The sequence below is a fragment of the Pelecanus crispus genome, chromosome 10 (assembly GCF_030463565.1).
Source record: "Pelecanus crispus isolate bPelCri1 chromosome 10, bPelCri1.pri, whole genome shotgun sequence".
Taxonomy (NCBI): domain Eukaryota; kingdom Metazoa; phylum Chordata; class Aves; order Pelecaniformes; family Pelecanidae; genus Pelecanus; species Pelecanus crispus.
Genome location: NC_134652.1, coordinates 35446678 through 35472722, shown reverse-complemented (window position 1 = coordinate 35472722; position 26045 = coordinate 35446678). Strand labels below are relative to the sequence as shown.

General features: G+C 39.1%; 1 protein-coding gene across 3 annotated transcripts in view; it reads left to right on the top strand.

The window, feature by feature from the left end:
* The window catches only part of JMJD1C (jumonji domain containing 1C), a 168566-nt gene that overhangs the window by 47870 nt on the left and 94651 nt on the right, over positions 1 to 26045 (top strand). For all 3 annotated transcript variants that reach the window (XM_075717424.1, XM_075717423.1, XM_075717421.1), the window contains exon 2: positions 9095 to 9259. In XM_075717424.1, the coding sequence (XP_075573539.1) occupies positions 9095 to 9259 (165 nt within the window). The remainder of the gene's footprint in view (positions 1 to 9094; positions 9260 to 26045) is intronic.

The window sequence follows — 26045 nt, the reverse complement described above, 5'->3', positions numbered from 1 at the left end:
AGGCTCTGCGCTGTGGTTTTGGGAGGACGTAGCTTTTCATACCAACATACAAACCAGATTGAACCTCGGTCTGGGTAGATATTGATCAATGCTTCTAGGTCCAGGTCTAATCTAGGGGTTAGTCCTTTGAACCTTGGAAAGACGGCTGTTTTGGCTCCTCACCTATTGAAGATAGCTAATTGGATTGTCTTGGTAGAAATGGGGAAAGCCCTGTGCTTTTAGCACTTCTATTGATTCCATCTAGCCATGGTGCGGGTTTAGGCTATTCAGCTGGAGTGGGACATCAGAAAAACTCATGTAATCGTCCTAGCACGCTCCTTAGGTCCTGGTCATCTTCTTAAGTTCCAGCTATGTGTGTTCAGACTGTCCCAGGAGGACTGGAGTTGTCCTGTTTCCCCATGAGTGGCTTTGCAGCCATACCTTGTTAGCTAAGGCTACAGCCAGGTGATTTGGTGAAGTTTCCTGCCTCAAGAGAGGTAGATTTCTACTTGTAGCTAACTCGGATTTTGGGGGTGAGGAACAATAGCGAGTAATGGATTCCAACTAGGAAGTAACCTATTCCTTTCACCACGTGCTTCAATTCAGCCTCCTGTAGTGCTTTGTGTCTGCTGACAACCTGCTAGACAAACTTTATCTTCATTGACATGCCATTGCACTATAAAAATTGGCTGAAAGCCATTAACATTTAACAATTAATAATTAGTATTTTAAATGCTCTTATCTCCATTCAGTTGTGTTTTAGTCAGATCTTCAAATATGAGATATATACAGTTAAAAAACAGCATAATTTTTTTTGAATTGAGACTTAGCAATAATGATTCCTTATTAAATGGCAGGTGTTGGTCTTTTTAGTGTGACATTAAAAATGTGCATATATGCACATATGAATTGCTTTTAACTATCCATCTAAATAGCTAAATAGTTAATTTTTGTAATTGTTTTTTTGTTCACCTTGTCTAAAATCATAAATGTATGATCCGAACAAAAAATTCCCCTCTATTTTTAAATTGAATATGTAGGCTTTCTATAGTATGTATGCTTCTTAACAATTGTTTTTAGAAATTAAAGTTTAGAAATTTAGATATAGTAAGAAAAGTTTCCTGTGTTGTGTGATGGCAAAGAGAATTTGAAAGATTTTGTCCAAGCCTGAAGGACCAGGAATTTTTTGTGTAATGTGTATATTTCAACTAGTTGTTGCTATGATTTAATAGACTATGCTGTCTTAAAATTGTAAGTCACTTCTATTTCTCATTTTGGATGAGTAATGCAGTGTATTTTTGGCATCTAAAACACTTTTAAAATGGGGCTACTTGACTTTGGTTTGTTTTTAAGTCCAGTACGGTCATGACTTAATTTCTGGTTTGCATGTCACTTATTTGGAAAAAGATTTGCAAAATAGGTATGTCAAATATTTTGAATACTTAGGAGATTCAGATAGCTTTTAAAATAAAATTTGGCAGTCCCGTGGATTATCTTTTTATCAGGGACAAGTCTTTTTTAAGAAACTAATTTAAAACTCTAAATCACATACAAGTATGAGGTTTTTTTTCCTTGCAATTCAGTGTAGTTCATATTTTCTTCCTTCAGCTTTCTCTTAGACTGTGCATTTTAAATTGAGGGATGAAAGACGTGTGTTTTAAATGTTTTTCTTTATTTTTCAAAGATGGATTGGGGCATCCAAGTAGGATGCCTTTTTACTATTTTGTCTTCCCTGCAATCTTGCTTTGTACTCTACGTGATGTGCTGGTTGCTTAGCAATCCAAGCTACAGACTGCAGCAGGCTGTTGCAATAGTACTGGTATTTTTCTTCAGTTTTGCAACCATTTTTCTCTGCATTTCTTCTGCAAAAGCTACTTTATCGTCAGTGTTCAAGCATGCATTTCAGGGAGCGCAGAGTTAGGGTTTCAAAATTCACCATAAATTGTACGTGTTGATCATTTCTGTGTTTATTCCCCCATAATGTATCTTGAGACTACTGCTTGCTTGAAATAAATAATTCTTTTTATTTGAAGAGTTCTCTGTGCTTGTAGGAGTTTTATGTTTTAAAGCTTGATATAAGGAAGCTACCTTGAAAATTCATGTTTATCGAAGCATGTATTTGCTACAGCTGGTCTTATTCCCTCCTGTACATGCACCTCTCTATAGGTTTGTAAATGTTGAGCAGATGACCCTGGGGCTGCACGTTTTATTTTTTCCTCAGTAATGACAGTAGTGGTTTTGGAGGACTTGTCTCTTTGTATTTCGGAGGCGTTGTAGCTGGATGCTGTTATGCAGGGTGTTTCAGTGGTTTACAAGAAATAAGTATTGGTCCATTCCTGCTGGACAGACCCAGAACTATCGCGCCGCAAAAAAAAGGAGATTTCCAGGCAGTTCTGAAACAACAGAGACTTAATACCCTGCGGATAATGAACTAGCCTCTTTTTTTTGTACACTTCAACTTCCCAGGTTATAACTGGGGACTGCTTCTGGGATAATACGCCTATTCCATTTTCCTTTGGATAAACAGAGAATTTAAGTTTTCAGAATGAGTATGATGTTTCATGGTAGTAGATTGTGTCAAAGGTGATTTAATCTTTGAGGAGTTGTCCTTTTGACTTCCAAAGCTCATCTGAAAGTAGTAGGACTCTACATTTAAGAGAAAATTAATTTTTCTGCCATTAAATTTTTGTTACTGCTTTCAAGTTCCACAAATAATCAAAACAGATGTGCAGATTTGAACATTTGTCCAGACAATTTCATGGTTTTTTTTTTTTCTTGAAGTGCTGAAATAGCATAAAATAACCAACACTATTAATTTGTTCTATCTTCTAAGGAGCTTTCAGTGTTCTTTCCTGTAAAACATGTATCTGATTCTACAGCTTTTTTTTCCTGGTGCTTGAGAGTTAGATGCAGAGCTCTTGCGTTTTTGAGACAAGCTATTATGTTCCTTTAATGGTGGAAGAATTGTAAAAGTCTGATTAATAAACATATACCGGTTTTGTCAGGAACATTTTCAGGTCTTCTAAAGACTTAACTGTGGAATTGTGGGTGTCTACTCACCCCTGCTAAAAAATACACAGTACCCTTAGTATTTCTTTGTCGAAAGTAAATACTTTCTTGACTACAAACATGAGTGAAATTTTTGTACTTAGGAATGAATATGTCTGATTTGCAGTAAAAATGCTGGCTACTTTTAAGAATACATGGAGGCAATAAACCCCATCTTTTAATCCTAAAGAATTTGATAGATTAAGACCAATCTATTGCCAGTATTCCAGCTGTTTTGAGTGGTTTTAGGCTGTATGGACTGATGCCAATGTATTTTCGAATTCTCTCCCCCCGCCTCCCCATGCCGTTTTGCTTGGAGTTTGTAAAATGCAAATGTATAGCATTTCAATATATAAAGGAAAGGGTATGATGAGTCTTTTATAAGTTCTTTTTAATGTAGAGTGACTATGAAATGCTAATGTGAAGGACTGGGGAAATTTTGGTAGCATAGAACAATATTGGAAGCCCTTTATTAAACAAAAGCCTCTACTGCTGTCTTTGGTTGCTATTTCACCATTTTTCCATGCGGAAATGGGTAGCACTTGTATAACACAGTAATAATTTTACTGTGTTAAGCTGTTTTTCTTTATAGTAAATTGTGCTTTGATTGCATTTGATTAGTTAAAGATATATTTAGAAAGACTTGACTGCTGGGTAATGCTGTTTCCATCAAAGAAACAATCTGTAAAAACCTGAGAAGGCAAGGATATTGGGAACAGGATGGGAAGATTAAGTTTTATAAAAACACTCTTACTGGCTCTGTTCCCTGTGTACTTACAACTAGCTTTAGTTTATACCAGTTAGATGTTTGGCAATCGCATCCATCTCAATAAGTAGATGGAGAAGTTTTTTGGAGCCTAGCGTACTTTGGTTTAACTTTCAATTTCATACAATGCTAGGAAAGCCCACTGGAGCTAAGCAAGCTGTCGCAGTTGGGTGGGCTTCAGACCTCCAGAAACCTTGCTGCCAATTTCAAACCCGCCTTGCTGCTGGTGCTGGTTTGGTTTGGGATGCCTGGACTCAAAACCTCCGTCCACCTCTGCGGGTAGCACTGGCTGCTCTCTTGGCTCCTTGGATTTTCTTTTCTGAAGGTAGATTTTTCTCTCAAAACCAGGAAACTCCCAGCACCCTCTTTACTGGGCCAAGAATAAGCCATTCTTAAACATCCCATAAAACGTATATGCCCCAGAATTAAAGTTTGCAGGTTGCAGTTAACACTGGAGAATGTGGGGGGGAGGAAGGAAGAACTAACTTGCACTTCATTTTAATTTGCTAATCTGGGAATTTTGTCCTGACATCTTGTAATGTAGGTTCTGAGTCTTGTAGTTAGGATGTATAAGTTGGAGGCATCAAACAGGAATTTTTTTTTTCCTCTGATGGTACCATGGGTTTTAAACATGACCCCCTCAACTTGTAAAAGATTTTATTTCTTGCCATTGAGATGTGTGGGTTTTTTTATACTTGCGTATTTTCAAGTACATTTCTGCTAAATTACATACTAGGTTTACATTCTTGTATTTACCTGACCATACCTCACAGGGCTGGAAAATTGACTCTGACAACTAGTTTTTGATGCTTGATTACATGCTAAGAGTTTTAGGTTTATCTTTTTAAGTTGTGTAACTAAAACTTTTGAATTCCACAGATCATTTTTAGCACCTGAGTTTTGAGTTCTCAACTCTTACAAATGGCGTATAAAGTATATATGCACTGTAATTGCACATGGTGTAATACTCTTTCTAATTTAAAAATGTTACGAACGAAGCCCAGTGGCATGTGCTCTGGGACTCACGTTGAAGTCAGTAGCCAAATTTATGTTGTTGAAAGACTATTTGATGTGGTACAAAGGTAGAAGTGTTTTCTTTATTTTAGCACACTGGGTTAGAAGCTTAGTAAATAAATGCTATACAGCTATTTCCTTGTCACTAGCGATTACTTTGCCTTAAGATGATGCAAGTTTTTAGTGATTCTTGGAGCAATTGCCAGGGCAAACCTAACCTGAAGTCAGCCTTTGGATTGTTAACGCTGCAGTTTTCGTCAGCACTAACCAGCCTGTGGGCAGCACATACGCTGCTACAGCATGGGGGAGTTACAAACAGCATCCACCCATTCAGGTGGTTTCAAGAAAGTGCATGGTGCATGGACTATGCTTTTTAGCATTGTAAGTCAAATTTACTGGAAGTCAACACTGCTTTCGTGACAGTTTAAAGGGTTTCAGAATTTGTTTGGTCAGGCGTATTTATTTGGAGCAGAAGTGACTGGAAAACTCTGGATTGCAGCGCTGCGTGTAGAGAATTTCACTGTGATTGTTGTGTTTTGGCTTTGAAACAGCAATATTTTGTTGCAATTGTTTGGCTGACTCCATTGGAAATTAATTTGTTGTCTTGCTTTACTTGGAAAAGCATGCTAAAAGCTTGTGCTGCTTCCTGTTGGAAAATAGTAGTGAGTTACAAAATTAGCACGTTAATGCCAATTATAAATATAATACCATCCCAGTGGGAATTTCTCCATTTTATGCAAGTGAATGCATACGTGGTGAGAAGACTTCAGCGACTGTGGGAATGCAAACTTCTGTACAGCTGACAAGGCAAAGAAGCAAAATTTGGCCAAAAAATTCCAAAATCAACATTCATTCTTAGGGAGGCAAATGTAGAGTTTCTTGCTGTACAGAGTTTCGTCAGTGAAGCAAGAAAGATTAAATATTTTCAGCCTTTGCACTCCTTAGGGGGTCTAACTTTGGCTCTACGTTTTATTTTGTTGGCGTAGGTTGCTGGATTGCTTCCTTGCCTCCTTCTCTACCCTTTTTACTCCCTTTCATAAATTGTTCTTCTTGGGATACCGCTCTTCTCTGTGCGGTAGGTCAGTGTGCAGAGAAAGAGGACGCCTGTGTTCTTCAGAGGCTGTACTGTTGCCTTAGAAAATTCATAATGGATTTTCCTGATTTAAGTATTTCCTAGCAAAAAAGAGAATGGGCAAAGGATTGGGCTCTGCGTTTCATCTGTGTTGTTTCTGCCTTTCAAAAATGAACTTTGAAGAGCCAGCAGATAGTTAATAGTCTTGGCATCGAAACCTGAATGTGGTGGAAGCTGGCAGAAGTAATTCCCAAGTAAGGTTGTGTGTGTATCGTACTAGAGGAGGAATATGGTGCCCTGGGCAATGGCAGGCTGGCTCTGCGCCACGCTCCATTCTCCACTTTTCTTGGAACTGCTCCTTTGAAGATCTAATTATACGGTGCCAGGAGATTCTGCAGATAGCTCAGCAATAACTCCCACTGTCATTGCACCGGATTTCGGTTTATTTGGGGTGCAAAACTTGCACACAAACACTAGATTGTATCACAGTTATCCACAAGTTTTGGCTAGTGTTCAGAAGATACAGTATGTTTTAGTGTGACGGTTTCTAAACTGCTAACTCCAGTTATCTGTGTGTTTTCAAAAACGTTTATTCACTTGATTCCCCTTGCCTCCTATTTTTTTTTTAAATTCGCTGCTGTGTGAGGTCTGGTGCTAAACCTCTTATACCCTGTTATAGACTACCCAAGTAAAATACCTTTCCAGATACTAAAATACAATTATTTGACCAGTCCAGAATAATTGAGTGGAATTTGCAGGAGGAGGGGCCAGGAGGAGGGTGACTTTAGAGAATGATTTTTGACTGTACTGTCACTGAAGGTTGTCTTTAACTTTTGTCATCCGATCAATTGCAGAAATAAATGTCTCTTTAGAAGGGTTCAAAGTAGCTGCAAATACAAGATACTGCTGCTAAGATGATTTGAGATATGGCATGCTTTCCTGCCAGTCCTTTGAAGCATTACTGTGTTCAGAGTTAACTCTGTTTTGATTGAGAAATTATTATTCTGCCGCTTTATTATGTATTTTAAAATTAATTTATAGAAATTCAGTTACTAAAAAGTGCTTTTTAGTGAAAGGTGTCAATTTACAATTTTTAGTTTTGAGTTTTTGCTGATGTTTTCCACTTGCTCTATTAGAATAACAGGCGATAGCTGTAACAATGAACAATCGAGGTGAGAGGATAATTTTGTATGCAAACTGTTCCTTTAGGGCAGATTCTAATGCCACCACAAAGACTAGCAGTAGTTTCCTGATAGTTTCAGTGAGTGAAATGGGCAAAGGGAAAAGGTAAAAGAGGAGTTGTGTTGATGAACAAGGTGATGCAGAGATGGGGGATGACCGTGATCAGCCAGGGTAAGTGAAATGTCGGAGGAGTGGCAGCAAGCAAATGGCAGAAATTCCAGATGTTGAGGTGGTGAATGCAGCGGGAAAGCTCTGCCCTTGGAAAATAAAGAAGGAGCAGTATTTAAGGCAGAAAACTGCCCTGCGCACACTCTACCCTGACCCAGCGATTAAGACCAGGCAAGTAAGAAAATGAGCAATAAGATGAGATGCGAGATAAGAGGTGGAAAGGCCAGTTGGCCGTGAGTGACAACGAGCGCGCACGATGACAGGGACGGTCTAGCGTCAGTGTTTGGTAGAGGGGTGGATGAAAAGGAGCGATAGCTGCGGTTAGTCAGAGGAGCGTGGAGGTCGGGAGGAAGGGTAACAGTGAAATAAATGGATAGACTGAGCATAGCTTGATAGGAGAAGAAACTCCTTTCTTCCTTTTTATTTGGACAGATTTTAAGTGGGGATGCAATAATTGGCTGTGATAGAAGAAGAAAGTAACTGCAAGTTATCTTCTTAATCTGATGCTTTAAAGAGGGAAGGGAACAGGAAGGGAGTGTGTAGGAACAGAATGGGAGTAATATGGGTTTAAAAAAGAGTATCGGGGGAAACTGGGATGATGAATTTTGATAAAGGAGCGAGAAGAGGCTTGGTGCAAATTTAAGTTGTGTACACAGAAGGGAGAAGAAGCACTATGTAGTACACGTTTGGAAAGTGTGAGATGGAAAGTCTAGACGAGGAAGTATGTTGCAGGCCTAAAATTAACCAAAGTTAAAAAGACAAGAATATTTCTGTGACAGCGATTTAAGTTCTCAGAAGCAGATAGAGGAAGACACTCCAGTTTCAGAAGTTGCCTTGGGCGTGGCCGAGAGCTGCAATTCAGGAGGGTAGCAAAGCATCTTCCCTTCTTCTCCAGTTTGTGTGGCAAGCAGTGGCTTTTTTTATAATGCCAGCTGTTTTTTCTTACGAATTTTCTCATAATTTGGAAAACAATTGATTATGTTGATTTTTTAAAAAAAATTAAATGAATCCTGTAATTTTGAGATGTAATGGGTTTAGAAGAATTTGTGTTTGGTAATGCAGATAGCTTTTGGATAGCTTTTTGGCTCTGAGTTCCCTTTTTCCTTCACAAGAGGAGACAAAAGGTTTGGCATATTTAGCTTAGTAAATGCAGCTGAGGGAGGGTATGGTTGTTCTCTAAGAACGTGTCAGGGATAACTGTATAAACTACAGGATGGGGATGGCACAAGATCAACTAGTTTCAGACTGGCTCCAAATTAATTTATCTGGAAACAGAAAGTGTGTGTTCGTTGTTGTCCTTCCTCCCCTGCCCCAGGAGTGGGATTCTAGAAGGACAGAAAGTGCAAGAAACTGAACTGCTTCTGTTATGTGCTGTGTGTTGGCTTTGCTTGTAGTAGCAGGGTCTGCAGGCTCAGGATGTCCTTTCTGGTATTTTCCAAATGACTTTTTTTCTTGAAACGGTGTTTCTTTGGTTGGTTTGTATTATATGGCAAGTATTTGAACTGAGAACGAGAAGTATTCTTAAAACTTATTTACTGATATGTAAATAGCTGTCTGTATTACTTGAATGATACTAGTAAATACTTAGTGTTATGCTTTTCATTCATGAGATAAGATACCCAATGCTAATGGTAATGTTTTAGCAAATGCAACTCCCCTCTCTTGAGTACAAATGCACTGCCAAGAAAAATTTCTTCTGTGGTGCAGTATCTGATTATATAATTTCATTACCATGACAGTAAAATGGGTAATACTAAACTCTTGCATTAAATTTTAAAACACATGCTTTCAAAAGTACTTGTAGATGTACACATGCTGTGTATATGTAATAATGTATGTCCTTTCCTGTTCTTAAATTTCCCTAGGTATACGTGGAATTTGATGACCTTGAATGGGAAAAGCGAGAATGGGTTAAAGTTTATGAAGATTTTGCAACCTTCTTGGTGGAGTACCAGCTGGTCTGGGCGAAAAGAAAGGACCCAAGCCAGACTCAGGGATCAAAGATCAAACAAATTCAATGGCCTGCATTGGTAAGATACTTGAGCAACTGCATTTACTAAACTATTTTAATCTCTTTAATTCTGTCCTCCTTAGGAAATTGTCTAGGTTACTTAAGTGGTGGTGGAAAGTGGTGAGCATGGAGGGGGAGGAGGGTAAGAAAAGGATAAGAAAATACTAATAAAGCATGTTTGTGTTGAAAGGGTGGGAGTGGTGTGATAATAGTCACTCAACCTCCTTTTTGAATCAACTTAGAGTACTGCAAAGCTAGTCTCTGAGTGACATAATAGAACTAATGGCACTTTACATAGTCAAAGCATCTTACAAATATAAACTTAACAGTAACACAGCTTACTCCTCTCTGGAGGATTGAAACTGAGGTGAAAAATAAACCCTTAAATTTGTGATACACTCAGCTCCCACAAAGAAGGTGTCTAGAATTCAGGTCAGAGTTCAGAAAGATGAGAAAAGGGAGCAAAGATCAATAAAGTAAGTGATAATTGCTTGCCTGGTTTATGAGATGATACTTCCGACTCTCGTTCTTTCTGGACTGATGCCCAAACATTAAAGCTGCTGAGAAAACTGCTAGGAGGTCGTGTCCGTTTTTGACATGCCTTTAGATTGACCTGATGAATACTAAGGATCTGATGAGATAATGTAATAAGCAATAAACATATATTCCTTTTTTTCTCCAAAGAAATTAGTAGTGCTGTCAAAGTCTTCAGAAGAGCCAAACCCATATGAGATTTCAGGAACCTACTATATTGGATGTTTTTGCTTTATAGAGAGTTGGGGAAGATTTCTCACAGACTGGCAGGTGAAAGGGAGCTCCAACAAACTTGTCAAAATGGTGAAGGGAAGTCTTAGATATATTTGATATTAAGCTTAGTATCTGTAACTTCAGCCTTGGGTTTTTAGGAATTTGTCATCGTGGTGAATTTAGATGATGGTATTCCCCGCCCCGCCCCCCCGACTTTAGCTGTATCTGTGTTTCATTTAAGTATTCCTTTTGTATTCTCATCTCTCAGCAGTTGATGGACTCTATGAAATGCTGTTGCATGATTATTTTTCTGGAGCTGTGGTTGGAACAGTCATGCTGAAGGTCATGAAGCAGGCTGTTCAAGAAAGCTTAGTGGTGGAATTGATGCATAGATGGTTTAGGGTGGACTTACCTCCTCTTCAGTTAATATTGCTATTTGGCTCGCCTTGTATGTTTGTGCTAATGTGCTTGAGTAAAACAAGCTAACTTTCTGGATGAACGGGCTGTTTCGTATATTTGCTTGTACAGGCAAATTTTCTGTTTCATGTTAGTATATCCTTGAGCAAGAATTTTTAGTTTTAGGGAGTCATGTCACTTGCTCTTTGAAGCCACCAATCTCTCCTTGATTGAGGTGGGGATTTTAAAATCTGTTAGCAACTTAGAACTTGGTATCTAAGTACTCTGCTATTTTACATGCTTTTAGTCTCACCCTCTAGGATAGAGATCCTTCTTGGGTTTAGAAGGGATGTATTTCTAGAAAGTATTCAAGTCTGGCTGCTGATCCTGTCCCCAAGTTAAAAGCATGTCTTTGTTTGCTTAATGTGTGAAAATGTTTTAGCTGCACCTTTCTCTCAGCAGTGACTTTTTCAGACTTGTGCTGGTCCAGCAGAAAGCAGAAACTTTTTTTTTCTTCTATCTCCATCTTACAAATTTTTTAATTCTTGATTTAATGTTTACAAGCTTGAGGTAGCTGATAGGCATGAGAAGGAAGGTTTGCAAAGATCCACCTCCTGCTTTTATAATTGAAAAATTGAAATCATATAGTCCAAAGTGCGGCTGAAATAGCTTGTTGGGTCACAGTTTCCGGATTTTAAAGACGACAAGTTCTCAGCATTTGTACTTGGCCTGCCTACAAATGTTCTAGCAATTGTCTTCTGAGTCAAACCCTGTAGTCATCCATTCCAGAAAACCCATATTTGAGGGAAAGTGTGGGGACAGGATATTAACTCTAGTTAGAGCAGATTCCTTCCATAGAGACCTCCCAAAGTTCTGCTCTGTGTCAACAGCTGCACTGAGCACGCCAGGCCTTGGGGAGCAGGGAGGGTGCTCAAACTGCCGTAGTATTTCTGGGTTTTGTTTCCAGACTATCCAAACACTCCGGTACAGTGGAGTGGATGACCTCTGTGAACGTTTGGGGTTGCTGTGGGGTGGTTTGGGTTTTTTTTGTCAAAACAAGACTTATTAAAAATGGGAAAGCAATGGAAAAGGTGCTAAAAAATTTTGATTTGCCAAACAGCAACAGGAATATCTGCACTTATATGTGAAATCCTGAGTGTGGATGTGATAATGCACACTTTTTGGAAAAATTGAGTCTTACTGTAGTTATTAAAGGAAAAGTCTCAATCTTTCCCATGCATGCGAACTATATTGAAAAAAGCCATTCATGTACTGGACTATACTGTCTTCATATTAATTACCAAAATAAAAGTTTCTGGTACAACTTTATTTTGGATGCTAGTGTATATGCAGCAAAGCAATATTTAAATATATTTTATGTAGTAGTTCTACAGGATCTTTGCCTTTAGTGGAGTGAATGGAAAGTGCTTGTTTATTTAGATGGTTATCACCTCCTGTTCTCTTCTTTGATCAACATACTCTGTATTCACTGTATGGTATTCAAACCTGATCAGAAGACGAGGTCTGTAATTTCCTGTGGGCCTTTCTATGGGCAGCCAGCAGTCTAGTATCTGTGTACTTCACAATTACTGATTTCTTTTATTACTCAATTGTGTAATACAATGTAATCTCCACTTTATAGATGAAATTGCTAGAATGCATGTTGGTCACAAATGTTTGCTATTTTTAAATGCCTGAGGTGTAGCTGTTATTGGAAGCACAGCATCCACTGACCTCGTGTAGCTGTGCTTTAAGATTTTAGGCTCTTTATGTCAGGTGCTGAGAAAGTGAGGAAATGAGGAGCACCGCCTCTTTCTCCTTATTTAGAAACTCGGTAACAGAGGAGGGATAGATTATCCTCTGAATTCAGTTTCTCTCATGATAAGATTATCTTTTTCTTTTAGTAGACTTCCTGCTTCATTCATGCCAAAGGTGAAAAGTTGACCGTAAATGAGCCTGGAATCCTATTGGCAGCAACATGCTTCAGCGTATCGGGGTTACTCTGATGTTGACTAGATACCTCTTTCTGGGCCACTGTGCAAGTCTGTGAAAGAGAGGAAGAGTAGTGCCTCAGCTTGTTAATGCTGTAATCAAGTGCTTTTCCTTTTTGTGAGATGATTTCCTGGAATGAGTAGAGAACTTCTTGGCTGTCTAGCTGACTGGTATAATTGGAAATCACCCTGCATGTGAGGTATTTACAAGCATAGAAGAAAAGACTGTCAAGAAGCATAAAGAAATGGCAATGGTGATGAATGATGTCAGCGTAAGTGTAGCCTAGATATTGGGGAAGAGAGTGTTTGGTAAACAACAAGTGGTGTTTGCCTCAAGAAATGGAAATGCTTTACAGATGTCAAGGCAGAAGAAAACTTCTCAGCCAAAGGGGTGGCATAGGAAAAAATGAAAGTAAGGATTTTGAGAACTTAAGAAATGTAGGTAGTGGAAATGAGTGGTGTGTCTTTCCACATTGAGGGATTAAGGAAAGTAGCCTAGATAAGGTGTTGAAATGGAAAGCATCAGCTTAGTTTGGTAAACAAGGGGGATGGTGGTGTCACAAAGATACAGAAAGAGCGGAGTGATGGGCTCAACGTGATGGGCTAGGAGAATTACCAGTACTTCAAAAATGAGGCAAAACTGATTTTTTTTTTTAATTCCTCAGGAAACAACTTTGGAGCAATTGAGATGATGGATAGATATTTGTGATCTGTGTGTGCGTAAGAATAGTTTTATTTTAGGGGGAGTAAATTAATCTCCCTGATGTAGAAATAGTTTGGGTACTAGGATGTTCGAGATCAGTGATAAAATCATGGCTATGGTAGTTCAGTCTGAAGTCTTAGGAGTATGCTGGTATCCCCTCAGCAGCCAAGAAGGGAGATGGAAGTAAGCGTGTGGGCAGGGTGACAAATTGGAGCCAAGGTTTTAGTGTGGACAGAACAGAATGCTTCTGTGAGCTGTCAGTTAGAATTTAATTACTGTCTCTCTAATTGCATATTAAAATATCCAGAAATAAAGTGTAGAGGGAGAAAAAGAGAGGACTGAAGACAGAGGCCGCTAGAAACATTTTAGAGAATAATAGAATAATGCAGAAGAAAAGTTTAAGGTGATAGACTAACTAGGAGAGGACACCATGGTAGACAATAGCAGTTCACTTTTTGTAACAGCATCAACTTTATATGTTTAAGGCATAGGAGGGTGTGGACTGAGTGCCTCTTCTTAATAATTTTCTTAATTATTTTCTTAAATAATTTCTTAATAATTTTGTTTGGGAGGAGGGTTTTGGAAACTTCAGTAATGTCCTGAAGTGAAAATTTATCATTGAAGGTCTACAGATAGAAGTTAAAGAAAGAAATTTAAGACAGGCATTTTAAGGGGCATGTTCCATCATCTTGGAGAGAAAATAAGGGAAGAAGGGTAATTGAAAATGCAGTTAAGATTAAAGGAGTTTAAGATGGATAGGTTATGGCAAGTTTGTACTTTCAGGAAAAGGACCTAGGAGAATACAAGAGGTTGGAATGAAAAGGATTGGAATTGGAGATAAGGAAAAGTGAATGCATTGAATGGGAGCGCACATGAGAAGCTAATGCACTTGCAACAAGAAAGGAAGAGACTGTTGTAGAACAGGGGAAGGAAAAGTATTATCTTACTTTGCCCTTTTCCTTTTGGAAGAAACTGGCAGTCTTGTGCAGGGCAGATGTCAAAGGAGGAAACAGTTTGACTCAGTCTAATATGAAAAGCAGGACTGGGACTGGTACATTTAGGTGGCAGGGCGGAGCTGGGTGCCTGGGAAGGTTACATACAGACATGGGTCAGGGTTTTGTGAAGTACCTGTTGTCTGTTGCTATACCTATAAATAAAACAGTGCTGCTTGTGAATTCATACTGAATTCATATATAATAAATCAGAAGAATCCATACTAATGGATTGAATATGGAGACAGTGCTTTGCTAGCTTTACAGGACTCACCTCGTCAAACCAATAGATTTGCCCTAAGGTCTCAGCTAATATAAAAGCCTGCAATAACTGTATTGCTCCCAGTTTCAGTGCTGGCATACAGCAAGAACTGGTTCTCCTGCAGTTGTGTGTTTCTGAAGAGTATGTATATAAAAACTAAAATATGTTTCATGAGGAGATGCCGAATATGCTTGTCTCCTAAGGTAGGGTAGCTGCAGAGCAACTCAGTCTTCCCCCTGCCTTCCGCCCCCAGTAAAAAAAAAAAAGAGTGTGTGTCTGTTTGCCTGTCTCTCTTTCTTGGAACAAGTGAAGTCATTGCTAAACCAGTGGCTTGAGAACAATCTTTCCTGGGACTCTGTCCAGGGCTCTGCAAGAATATAGAGCTTTAGCCAGGCTTATAACAAAACCAGGGACAAAGAGTGGGTCTTCGTTGGCAATGCCTAGCTTTTTTCCACTGTGAGAATCTGGAGCTGATTTATGGTGGACAGTGCCAGTGGCACCTGTGGGCCTTCAGACTGACCATCATGCTAATGAGGAGGTCATCTTGCAGAAGAACGAGATCAGGCTTGTTCTGGGTGGCACTGGATGCATTTGTTCTTGTTAGATTGGAACGAGCCCGTGTGTTCATGTGCTGACTGCATGTTAGGGTACTTGGTGGTAAAGCATAGGTAAGAGTAGAAGCGTTCATGGACACGTGGAGGACAGGCTTGTCCTCTGACCTTATGTAGCCTCCCACCCCCTTGCCCCTCTGTCCCAAACTGCAGAATCCTTTTGCCTGACCGCATTCTGCTTCAGCTGGCTTGATTGTGTTGGATTATAAAGCAAATACTTATGAAGTGCCAGTTTATTGGCATTTGTGTCACGATTAAAGAAGAAAGCATACAGATTGAACAACAAGATTCTATAGAGCTTCCAGAGATTCTCGAGACAAATCAAATTCTTTATTTTTGGCATGATGATGGAAAGTAGAACAGGTCCCTTGTTCATTCCTGTTTATACCGTGACGCGCTACCACTTTTTCAGTCTCTCAAGGATTTGCCTTCTTCCTTGTCTCGATGGTCTAATTTTAGCATTTCTGAGTAAGTTTCCCTTTTATATGTTGGTCCCATGGATCAGATTGATCCTCTTCAAAGTCAGGAGTTTCTGTAGATACTGCTAATGTTCCCCCTGCATATTCAGTTACTTCACTGCAGCCTGTTCTCCTCCCTCTGCACAATGAAAAATAGAGGTATACGCTGCCAGATACTGCGATTAAATCCTCAGCAGACACTCAAAATACTCTAGCAGTAAAAAGAAATAAGATCACAAAGGATTACTGTGTATATGGAAAGGAAGGCAGAGAGAAGACAGTCTCCTGAGTCCTAAAAATAAGTAAAAACTTTGAGGATACTTCAAATTTGAGGGGAGGAAGTGCTGTAGCTTCCAGGGAAAACAATCAAAAACTAATAGTGGATTTTTTTCAGCTTCTCCATTCCCTGCATCAGAATTCTAGTGCTTGTATACCTTGCTAATCTGGGGTAAAGATGAGATATACACAACAGAGGAGAATGCTTGGAAACTTGTCAGCTTCTTGGAAAAGATTTAAGACACTTTAGAGCTTGGGGAAGAGAAAATTTAAGTAACTGACTCAGCAGAGCATAAATGACCTGATTTTTGCTGCATTGTGAAAGACAGTAACATGCAGAAACAGCACTTGGAGATGGTTCAAAGATTACTTTGCTGGAGAGTACGTTACTGTAATATTCCCACAGAACATAAATGTCTCAAGCAGTACCACATCCCGCCTGTGTACTTTGGCACTTGCTTTTTTTAAACTAGTGCTTACTGAGAGCCACTGCTCCCCACACAGCAGTGTAAGCAGAGGCCATTACCTTCCCAGGACATGCCCCAAGTGAACAGCAATAAACTGAAATCTGCCTCCCCAGATGCTCCATTGTGAAATATGGGTGTTGTCCTGTGGTTTCCCACTCTGGAAATAAGTGACGGAGTGGAAAGCCTCACTGCAGTGCTGACTTGTATGTGCCCTTGGTACTTTCTGTGCACTTCACTGCATTGTTTGTTCCAAAGTTTTTTTGTCTCGAGGTGTTGGCTAATGGCAAGCTTGTACTTAATTTTTGTTTTTCACTTTCTTCTTGTTACTTGCACTTCTAAGCAATGGAGACCCTTTTTAGCTGAAAGGATTTAGTTTTGTAAAAGCATGCTTCCATATGTAAAATACATAAAATATTTTTTGTAGTTAAGTGCTGTGCTAAGAATTGTTTTTAATGTCAAATTCATTTACAGGAGTGCTAGAATTCCAAATGAAATACAGTCTTTTCTAGACTTCAGCCTTAAAATAACAGTAAGCACAAGTCATTTTGATCACACAGGCCTGGGAGTTGCCATTTTGGCAGCTCCTCTGGAGAAAGCTGCTTTAGTATGTCACAGCATCTTGGAGGTCTCTGTACTTCAGGTTCCTTCCTGCTGGTAAAGCACTTCTCCTTGTTCTCCAAGGATTACACAACTTAAATAACTAGTTATTGTTTAGTGTCCTTCAGCTGCAACACTAAGCAGTACTCCCAACTGAGTGTGCCTTTGTCACTTGCATCTGTTCAAAAAACAGATAGCAATGAAATGCTGGTAATAATTTGCATGTGTTTCTGTAAAAGATAGACACAAAGCTTCTCGAGGTTCCATATTCAAGCTAGGCAGCTGAAGCAGAGCAGAGCAGTGCAGCCACAGTTGCAGGGAGCTTGGTGCAGGGTAACTGCTTGCATATTGATTTTATAACTGGTGCGGAAACCTATATTGGTTCAGTATATGGTTGTACTCCTGTTGATACCCTAGTCAACTAGACTGAAGTTAGTGCAAGTGTATCTGAACTGCATTCACACTTCCAGCTTCAGTGTTGACCTACTCCACAGCTTCATCAGGTATAAAAGCAAAGAGCTATGCTGGGTCCTCTCGAATGGACTGGGAAGTCCTAAGTCTTCGATATTCTTTTTCATAGCATTTATGAGAACGAATTTTCCATTTGTGCTGAAGAAAACAAATTGCTTTGTAGCTCTCTAGATCATCTGAACTTCTTCAATGAACACTGCATTGATCAATGCATGTAGATGCAGTTGGTTATTTCAGCACAGTATTTTGGAAACCAACTTCCAGATCTTGGGCTTTGGAAGAATGAGTGAATGCCTGCAGTGCCTTTTGTGTATCTCCATCAGTCTGGTCACTCACAGTCTATTTGTTGCTGTTTATATAAATTATGACTTATATTTGATACATGTGTGGGTATGTATTTATAGATGTGTGTATATAGAGATATACACACAAATATAATATTTTTCTCTATGTATTAGAAACATTTTAAAAAAAAAAAATCTCCTGACCTATACCTGCTGAGAGGCTGTACAGTGAGGGAAGGATGTCAGCGTGGTGCTTGTCCTCCATCTGAATGGTGGCTGTCCAGAATGAGGAAAGCTGTGCCAGAAGACTTCCATCCACAAGCAACTGCTTGGTGTTTTTCTTGTGATGGCGGGGAGGAGCAGCTGGGCTTTACACCTGTCAAATCCACTTGGCAGCTAATTTTGAAAGCCACCCACTGTTAAAATCTCCATTGCCGCTTCTGTGCATTAATGACTTGTCAGCTGTGCAATACTGAAGCACTGCTCTCTTCATGCTGGCTTGAGTAAGATGAGTTATGGAAGGCATAATTAGAGTTTTAGGAGTTTCTTGTTCTCCTTTCCCAGAATTCCAGCAGCTTCTGGGTTTCATTGTGAATCCTGTGATGTGCTGTATGAAGTCTCAATATCCACCTTGAATGTACTCCAGCAGGGAGAACCCACCCAAATTGTGAAGCACCTTTTCTGAAAAAGTATTTCAGTAGTTTACACATTACTGTTTGGATATATATGGCCGTGTGGGAATAGAGTCTGTTCTCCTACAGCTGAGACATAGGAGCTACAGGTAAAATGAATGTCTGGATGAAGTCACAATGTTGCAGTCAGGGCCAAACACTGCGTTTGGCTAGGTTAGGGTAAAAGTTCTGCATTTTGCAAAGTGCTGAGAATCTGAAGGAAGCTTTTTTGATGGTGCTAAGAAAGCATATTCTTCATCTCCACCTGAATTTTGGTTATTGGCATATAAACAAGGCAACTGTTGCTTCTAGGGTCTCCTTTTCTATGGAGTGACTCCACAGAGCGTTTTTGTCACGTCATGATTGCATCGCGGTATTTTAGCTTCTCAGTCTACCACACAACCGGTGCCCATGAAGCAATATTCTCTTGATTTCTGGGAATTTCTTGTAGTGCTTTTACTTCTTTTTACAGCAGTAGCAGCAGGTCTTGTCACTGAGAATGATCTGTCACAATTTCCAGTAAGTAGAATGGGGGGGGCAGATCTTGTGTTGCTAGATTCAAAAAGAGAATTGACAACATCAGTCGGGGAGATGATGTAGAGGAAGACTTTTTAGTCCTTTGAGCCCTTGTGGCGTGGAAAAAGATGTTAATATTTGGGATAACAAGGAAATTGAATTGAAAAAAGGATAGTTTCTTCGCCTCATGGGGTGAATGTGTTACTCGTGTTGCTGGTTAGGCTGTTGGGAGGAAAAGGTTGTCTCCTTTATGTGATTTTGACAGAGCCTGGGGGGAAAAAAAAAATCATCTCACCTCTGCAGCCCAGAATTGGAGCTCAGTAGTGCTATGGTAGTAATTTTTAAAGTGCTTCTGCTTTGCAAACAGGTTAAAAACAAATCAAAAACCTAACTTCCTTTCAGCTCAATCTGTTACGGATGTGGTTTCACGCTGAATTTAACCAATCTCTCAGTGATGCTGAAAGGGACAGTGCTGCTACCTCCTCTTTTTGGTACTTTGGCTTAAAGCCCCCTCAATTTCAGTTAGATCTGTAAGCTCTATCCCCTAGGGTGTGTACACACACTCATGTTACCCCCCTTACACAAAAATATTCTGTGTTATAGTTTACACTAAGCCCTTGTGAACTAAGCAGGGATATATGTGAAAATGAAGTGCTATTGTTTATTACTATTAAGCATTGTCTGTGCTTGAATAGTATTGATCACTTCTGTTTTATGATATATTTTGATATATCATTCTGTGCTCTCAGGGCTCTGCATTTGAGAAAGATTTTTGTAATGAGATCTCGGTAGTTAGCTACCATTAACAGAAACTTCTTTTGCTGGCAGATGTTGCAGGCCTTCAGCTACACGAAAACAGACTAAATCAAGTACTTAGAGCAAAAGGTTGTCTCTCTCTTTTTTTTTTTTTTTTTTTTTTCCCCCTGCATCTAAAGCATTATAAATGGGCTGTGCATGGTATGTTTATCATGAGCAATCTGTTTTCATATATGGTAGCTTCTTTCCACAGCAACCTCATATACTTCTTAAGTTCTAGTAACGATTTGATGTACACCTAGTATGTTTACTTTTTAAATTTATCTTAACTTCTAAGGAGAAAACTGAACACAGGAAAGAAGTTCAGGAGCAGCCTGTCAGCTTCAGGTATTTAACCTGCATGAGGAGGCTAGCTGGAATAGAATTTGTATTTTATATCTTTAGTGTCCTGAAATTTCTGGTACATTCACTTCTTGACAAAGTGACTGTCATTCTTATTTTCTGAAAAACAAACTCTTAAGTAGTAAAACCAGTATGTCCTCTATTCCTGGCTTCACTCTCATAACAGCAGTCTTCTGAAGTACTTGCCAGTTCCTTTCAGGTGCGTGTTTGCATGGGAACACGTGTTACTTTCTGAACTTCATGTTGAAGCATTTATGTCGACACGGATTTCATCAGCATTTCTGAAGCTCTTCTCAGATTTGGTGGCTCTGCATGTGCCCCAGCTGGGCAGGGGGAACGGAAATGTTGGTTGGCCGTGGGTCGTGCCACTCATGATGAGAAAAAGTAAGATGTGATTAGGCAGTAACCACAGGCTAATTGGAATTGTAGGGAGTACTGATGGGGGGCGAAGGATAGAGGAGGAAGCTGCTGAAGGCACAGGTTTGTTTCTTCTGCTGAGCAGTTTTCTTCTTTTTTAATAAAAGAAAAACAATAGAGTTTTTATTTTACATGCCACATCCAATTGTCTGCAGCGGGTTCAAAATCCATTCTCTGTGAGCGCGCAGAGGCCAGGGCTGGGAGCGTATTGTTTTACCGCTTCCTTTCTCGTACCCTCGGATTAACATCCTTCCAGCTGCTGGCCAAATCAGGAAGTTGAGTCAAGGGCTACAAATGGAAAATACACTTTCAATGACTTCTTAAAAGAAAAAGCAAAAACTTAAACTGAAGACGTTTGTGTTTTTTTTCGCAATGTGTGTCCTGTTAGGATGATGTCAGTCTTAAGCAAATGAATAACACTGAAACGGTTTAATTTTTTGAAATTCATCAGGTATTGAGAAACAACCACTTTGTCGTATCTGTGGTTTTACGACACTTCTGCTTTTCTACCCTCTGCTGCGTGGAATGTTCACATAAATGGGGGAAGGACATACAGTGAAACTTCTTTTTATGTTTTTCTCTATCGTATCTGCTCTTCCTTGCAGTAAAGCTTGAGGTTACTTCAACAATAGTTATTGGTAATTCTTTAAGATATTTTATCTTATTTAGTGTGCATTGCATGTTTAAATCATTGTTACATAGAATATCTTTAATACCAGAAAGTGAACCAATGTTAAGAACTGTAAATTTAAGGCTATATAAAGTCTCTAGGAACCAAAATAATTTCAGAAAAATATTTATTAGACTGACTTCGTAAGCGATAAAAATAGTCTACCATTGATTAGGGAATAGGTCTTTGTTGGAAAATAATATTCTTTAGCAGTAATTAATATTTTACTAGCGAAACATGGGTGACCTCGTCTAACCCTGAGTAAGTCTGACTTGTTATTTACAGATAGGTGAATTATTAACACAATTAATGATATAGTGTTTATTTTTTGTTGTCTGACTGTCATAGGGTCTACACCAGTCATGGGTAGAAAAAAGTATTTTATTAAGCTTTTTGATCTTTTATTAGCTTCTTTTGTGTTCCATTTTGATTGCTTTATGGAAGAGACTTGGTCCATTAGTTAAGCAATTGTTAGAAATTCACATGAAACCTTTCATTCAATTTTTGAACAGTACTGTTTAAGAAAAAAATTCTGAAAAACTCTTGACTGAGTATTTCAATTTGAAATTTCTCGTCAATTTTGAGTTCTAGCATATTGGGTAAGTACCTAATTTCTTTTAATAAATGATGCAGAATTACATTTCTGTTCGTGGCTTTAGTTTCAGATGGCTTTGAGAAATTCTTACATATTTCATGGAAGGGCTTTGCTGGGATTTGAAATGCATATACTGAATTGCTACAAACTATATTGTAGGTTAATGGTTGGACTGGATGATCTTAAAGGTCTTTTCCAACCTAGATGATTCTATGATTCTATGATTCTATATTAGTACCATCACAATAGGAATAAAATACCGATTTGTAGGGCTGACTGAATGGTTGTCTTTGGAATCACTGAAATATTTAGCTGAATCCTGAAACGAGCCGAATAGTACTTCTTATCGTTGGTTGATTAATTTAGCTATTTTGAATGTATAATAATAAAGCTACATTAATGTGCTTTATGTTTATGTGCTCTATAGAAATTTTTTACATTAATTTTGCGTTTAAGAGTATAACTGGCTTTTTAGGGAACAGTGTTCCTATGTATTTTGGTGTATTTGTCTGGAATAGGCTGTATTTGTTCTAACCAGTGTTCTAGTGAGGCTCTGTTACCAAGCTAAAGCCTGTTGGTTTTGGTTCCAGCGTTCTAGTTGTCCAGGTATGGTTTTGCTTTTAGTACTTTTACTGTTCTAAATTACAATGCTTTTAGTACTCATAGTACTTTAAGTATTCTAAATGTTTCATAAAACTTTTTTATTGTTTTTCAATTTAAAGTCAACTGTTCTTTCATATCATGATTATCTGAAGTACTACAGAAATGCCAGGGTGGATCTTTGTAGCTTACAGAAAGGCTAGTTTGAAGATGCACCAAAACACATTCCCTTTCGGGAATCTTGTTAGTGGTGGATTGTAGATGATTGTAGTGTACATGAAGAGGTCTTGACACCTCTGTAAACTGCTGCTAAAAGTTTGCCAGGATCAGATCCTTACTGAAGTTTGAGGCAAGATGCAATAGTTTCAACCCTGAAGATTGGGCAGCGCCTCCGGCTTTCAGAGTGTCTCCTTCTGTAGATTATTCAGGACAGACCTAATCGGTGCTGTTTTACTTTTGGGGTAAGAAGCATTTGCAATGTAGTTTGAGAGCTGGTAAAGAATTCGCTACTGATCCTTCATTGACCAGTAGAGTGATCGGTATCTGTGCACAGCCATCTTCTAAGACTCATGGTGCAATTAATTCATATGCGGAGAATGAGAAATGCTTGGGGCAATTTATGGACCATTGTGGGGGAATTAAGTCAGAGGAGTCTTTTGGAACTCTGTCATTGGAAATAACTTAAAACAAAAACAGAATCACTGTGTGCATTTATTTATTAAGTACTTAGGGCTTTATGGATGTTTTCCTACTTCCTAGTAAGATACATGCTTCTGTCCTGTGGAAAAGAAGCAGTTACGGGTTTGAGATTGCATCAGAACTTGCTTGTAGCAAACAGACTTCTGTCAGGCATCGCCTAGGCAGAGAGAATTGTATGAACCTCCACTACGTGCCATCGAGTTTGCTGGTGAAGGCAGCTGCAGACAACAGCAGTATCTGATTAGTCATGACTGGTGCAGTCCAAGCAGAATAATGTGTTTGACTTGATTTGCAGGTGAAGGGAAGGGACTGCAGATGATTTTTATAAGCCTGACCAGTATGTGTAGTATATAGAGAACCTGCTGTGACTCTTCACTTCTCTTCCTCCCTCTCCAAAATGTGGTCAGGTAGAAATGCAGCTCTGCTCTCCGTCTGAATGTGCAGCAGTTTGTGTTTCGTTTAGACGTGCATAATCTCAGATGAGCTTTTCTTAGGGAAGAATTTATGCAGTTTTCCATATGCTCTCTTATTAACAGTTTTGATCTTCTGTCTTTTATATATAAAACCTATATCCTGGCAGTTAATCTGCATGTATAAGCACTGTGGTATTCATACTACTAGAAGGTTATGCTTACAGGAGGCTTGATGGGATTCGTAATTGATCATCTGGTTTTTCTATGACAAGCTGTTTTCCTGTGTTCTATCAAAATACCCAGTGAACTGTGATTAATCATATTTTGGCACACGGCTCTGAAATTACTACCACTGCCGTAGAATGTCGATTTTGACATCTTTGGCTGCTGCAATTGCACAGTCTTTTAACAATAGAGACGTACTTGGAGTTCCTTCAATACAAATGACATTATTGGCACATACAAGATTGTATACTAGATTATTTATTAGAATAACCATGGTACCTTTCATTGGGCCTTTTAAACCGTCCTCTGAATATCCAACCTGAGCTTCCCTTCAAAGTGGTAAAATGACCAACGTCATCGTCTTAAATGTTACAAATGCAGGTACAAAGTACAAATGAAAGCAGGAAGGGCAACTGTTCCACACGTCCAGGCAGGGGAGGTTAATGCTACTGGATGTCATTTGACTGGTCCTGTACCTGCCTGCCTTTTGCTAACGTATGATACCTTACCTACCAAGAGAATTAGGAAACTGTAAGCTCTTCTGTGCCTGCCCGCCTGCCCCAGGTCTTTCTGTTTGTTATTTTAAGTGAATTTTGGATAGTAGGGGAGACACTGGCTTTTTCCCTGGTTTTACAGGATTCTAAACACTTCCTTCTATATATTAATGGTATTTTAACATATGCTTTGGTGTATGTATTTACACCGTAGCACTGATGTTTTGGGTGGGGTGGGTTTTTTTTCTAATCTAAGTAATTTAATTGTGTAAAGAAAGTACAGGTCTATTACTTAGCTATGGAAGTTTTTGGCACAGTGAGACTAGGAAAGGTAGCCAATAGCTAGTTACTTTCTGTTGGGGAAATGTTTTTCTTTAACATACATGGGCCTTTTCTTTAACATACATGGCCTTTTTCACTGGTTTTAACCAGGGTCTTAGCATCTACATTGTGAGTTTAAAGCACTAGCTGCAGTTTGCTTTCTCAGTACAGTTTCCAGTATAGTTCTTTCAACTAATGTAATCCAGATTTTTGCTGGTTGCCTTTAGAGTTTGTCTTTGAAATGAACTGAAAGATCTGTTTATTTTCATAAATGAGAGATGAAGATGGGAGATAACAGGAAAGTCATTGCAAGATTTCTAAAACACAATAAATTCTGAATAATGTTGTTATGTTGGCCAGCAATAACGTTTTGACTATATAAAGTAAATGGAGAAAACCCAGTAAACTGTTTATATCAAATTTCTTATGGAAAAGAAGCCATAAGGCCAAAGCAGATACTTGCTTCTCGCTTGAAATTTTGTTTTCAGCCATGATCCAAAACTGTGAGGAGCTAAAGAATATTGGTAACCACGTATGCAGGTAAAAACAGTAATGGTAATTTATCAGAAACTGAGGCTTATTTTCCATTTCCAAGGTAGACATGAGAATGTGGGTATCAATTACCCACAAATTAACTGTGATAAGTAAGGCTAATCAGTGTTGTGGTTTTTTTGTTTTTTTTTTTAAAGCAGTGTTGTCTTCAAACAGCCTTCCCATCAGAGTAGTGGAAATAAATTTAAAAAAACCCCATGTGTCAAATGATTTTCAACTGTTGTAATTCTTGGCCAGTGGTTTTATCACGCTCTTCAAGTCATTTGTTCTGCACAGATATTTTTTTGTACAGTGTTTTGGGTGTCCTGTGTCAGAGACTGTAGCTTGGATCCACCTTCACTGAATCTGCCCCCACCCTCCGCTTTCCTCGGTGGCTTTGATCAGTTCACCAGATGTATTTCTGTCTCTTCTGCCCTGCAGACAAAACCTGTGTTCTCTCTGTTCTTTACCTTCTACTGCTTATCGAACTGTCTTGCAGGTTAGTCACCGTCTGAGGGACGAGCTTGCAAGTGGGAGCAGATTGTAGAGTGGGGGAAATAACGTAGTTCCTGACTGTGACCAAGCGATGCAATTCGTTAGCAAAAATTTCATCTTTATGCTGTATGTGGAGAAAGGCCAGAGTTTCCACCACATGGACATGGACTCAGTAGTGCTCTGCTTTGAGGTTAACGGGACAGTTCACAGATCTGAGTCATTTCTCCAGACTCATGCAAGCAATGATTTGCAGCCTGTTAATAGTTCTAGACTCAGCCTGCAACCATGAAGGCTGGAAATACAGTTTTATTACTGAGAAGTCATTCTCTTGAGCAGTTTTGTGGCAGGAGGTGAGTTCAGTTGTGATTTCTTATGATCCCTAGGCACAGAAGCAGTAAAGAATACTTTTTTCCGCCTCATTTTGTCTGATTTCCAATTTTGATAAGATTTTAGCAGTCATGCAAAAATCTGGCAGTACATTTTTCTATAATTCCTCTTTTGTCTACTGGGATTGCTGCTCAGCCGAGAAAGGAGGATTCAGTCACTTCTTCCTTTGCCTCCAGGATGTGCTGCTTGTTTTGAGATAGGAGGTTGTATCTCACTGTTTGGAAGGAGATACCATCAGTAACGGGACAGGTGTGAAAGCACTAGAGTTGTCTACTTGAACTGCTTGCATTTGGTTCCAAGTTACGACTGGTGCCTGGTTTAATTCTCTCCTGTTTGATAATGGTGCAAGCAATGTTAG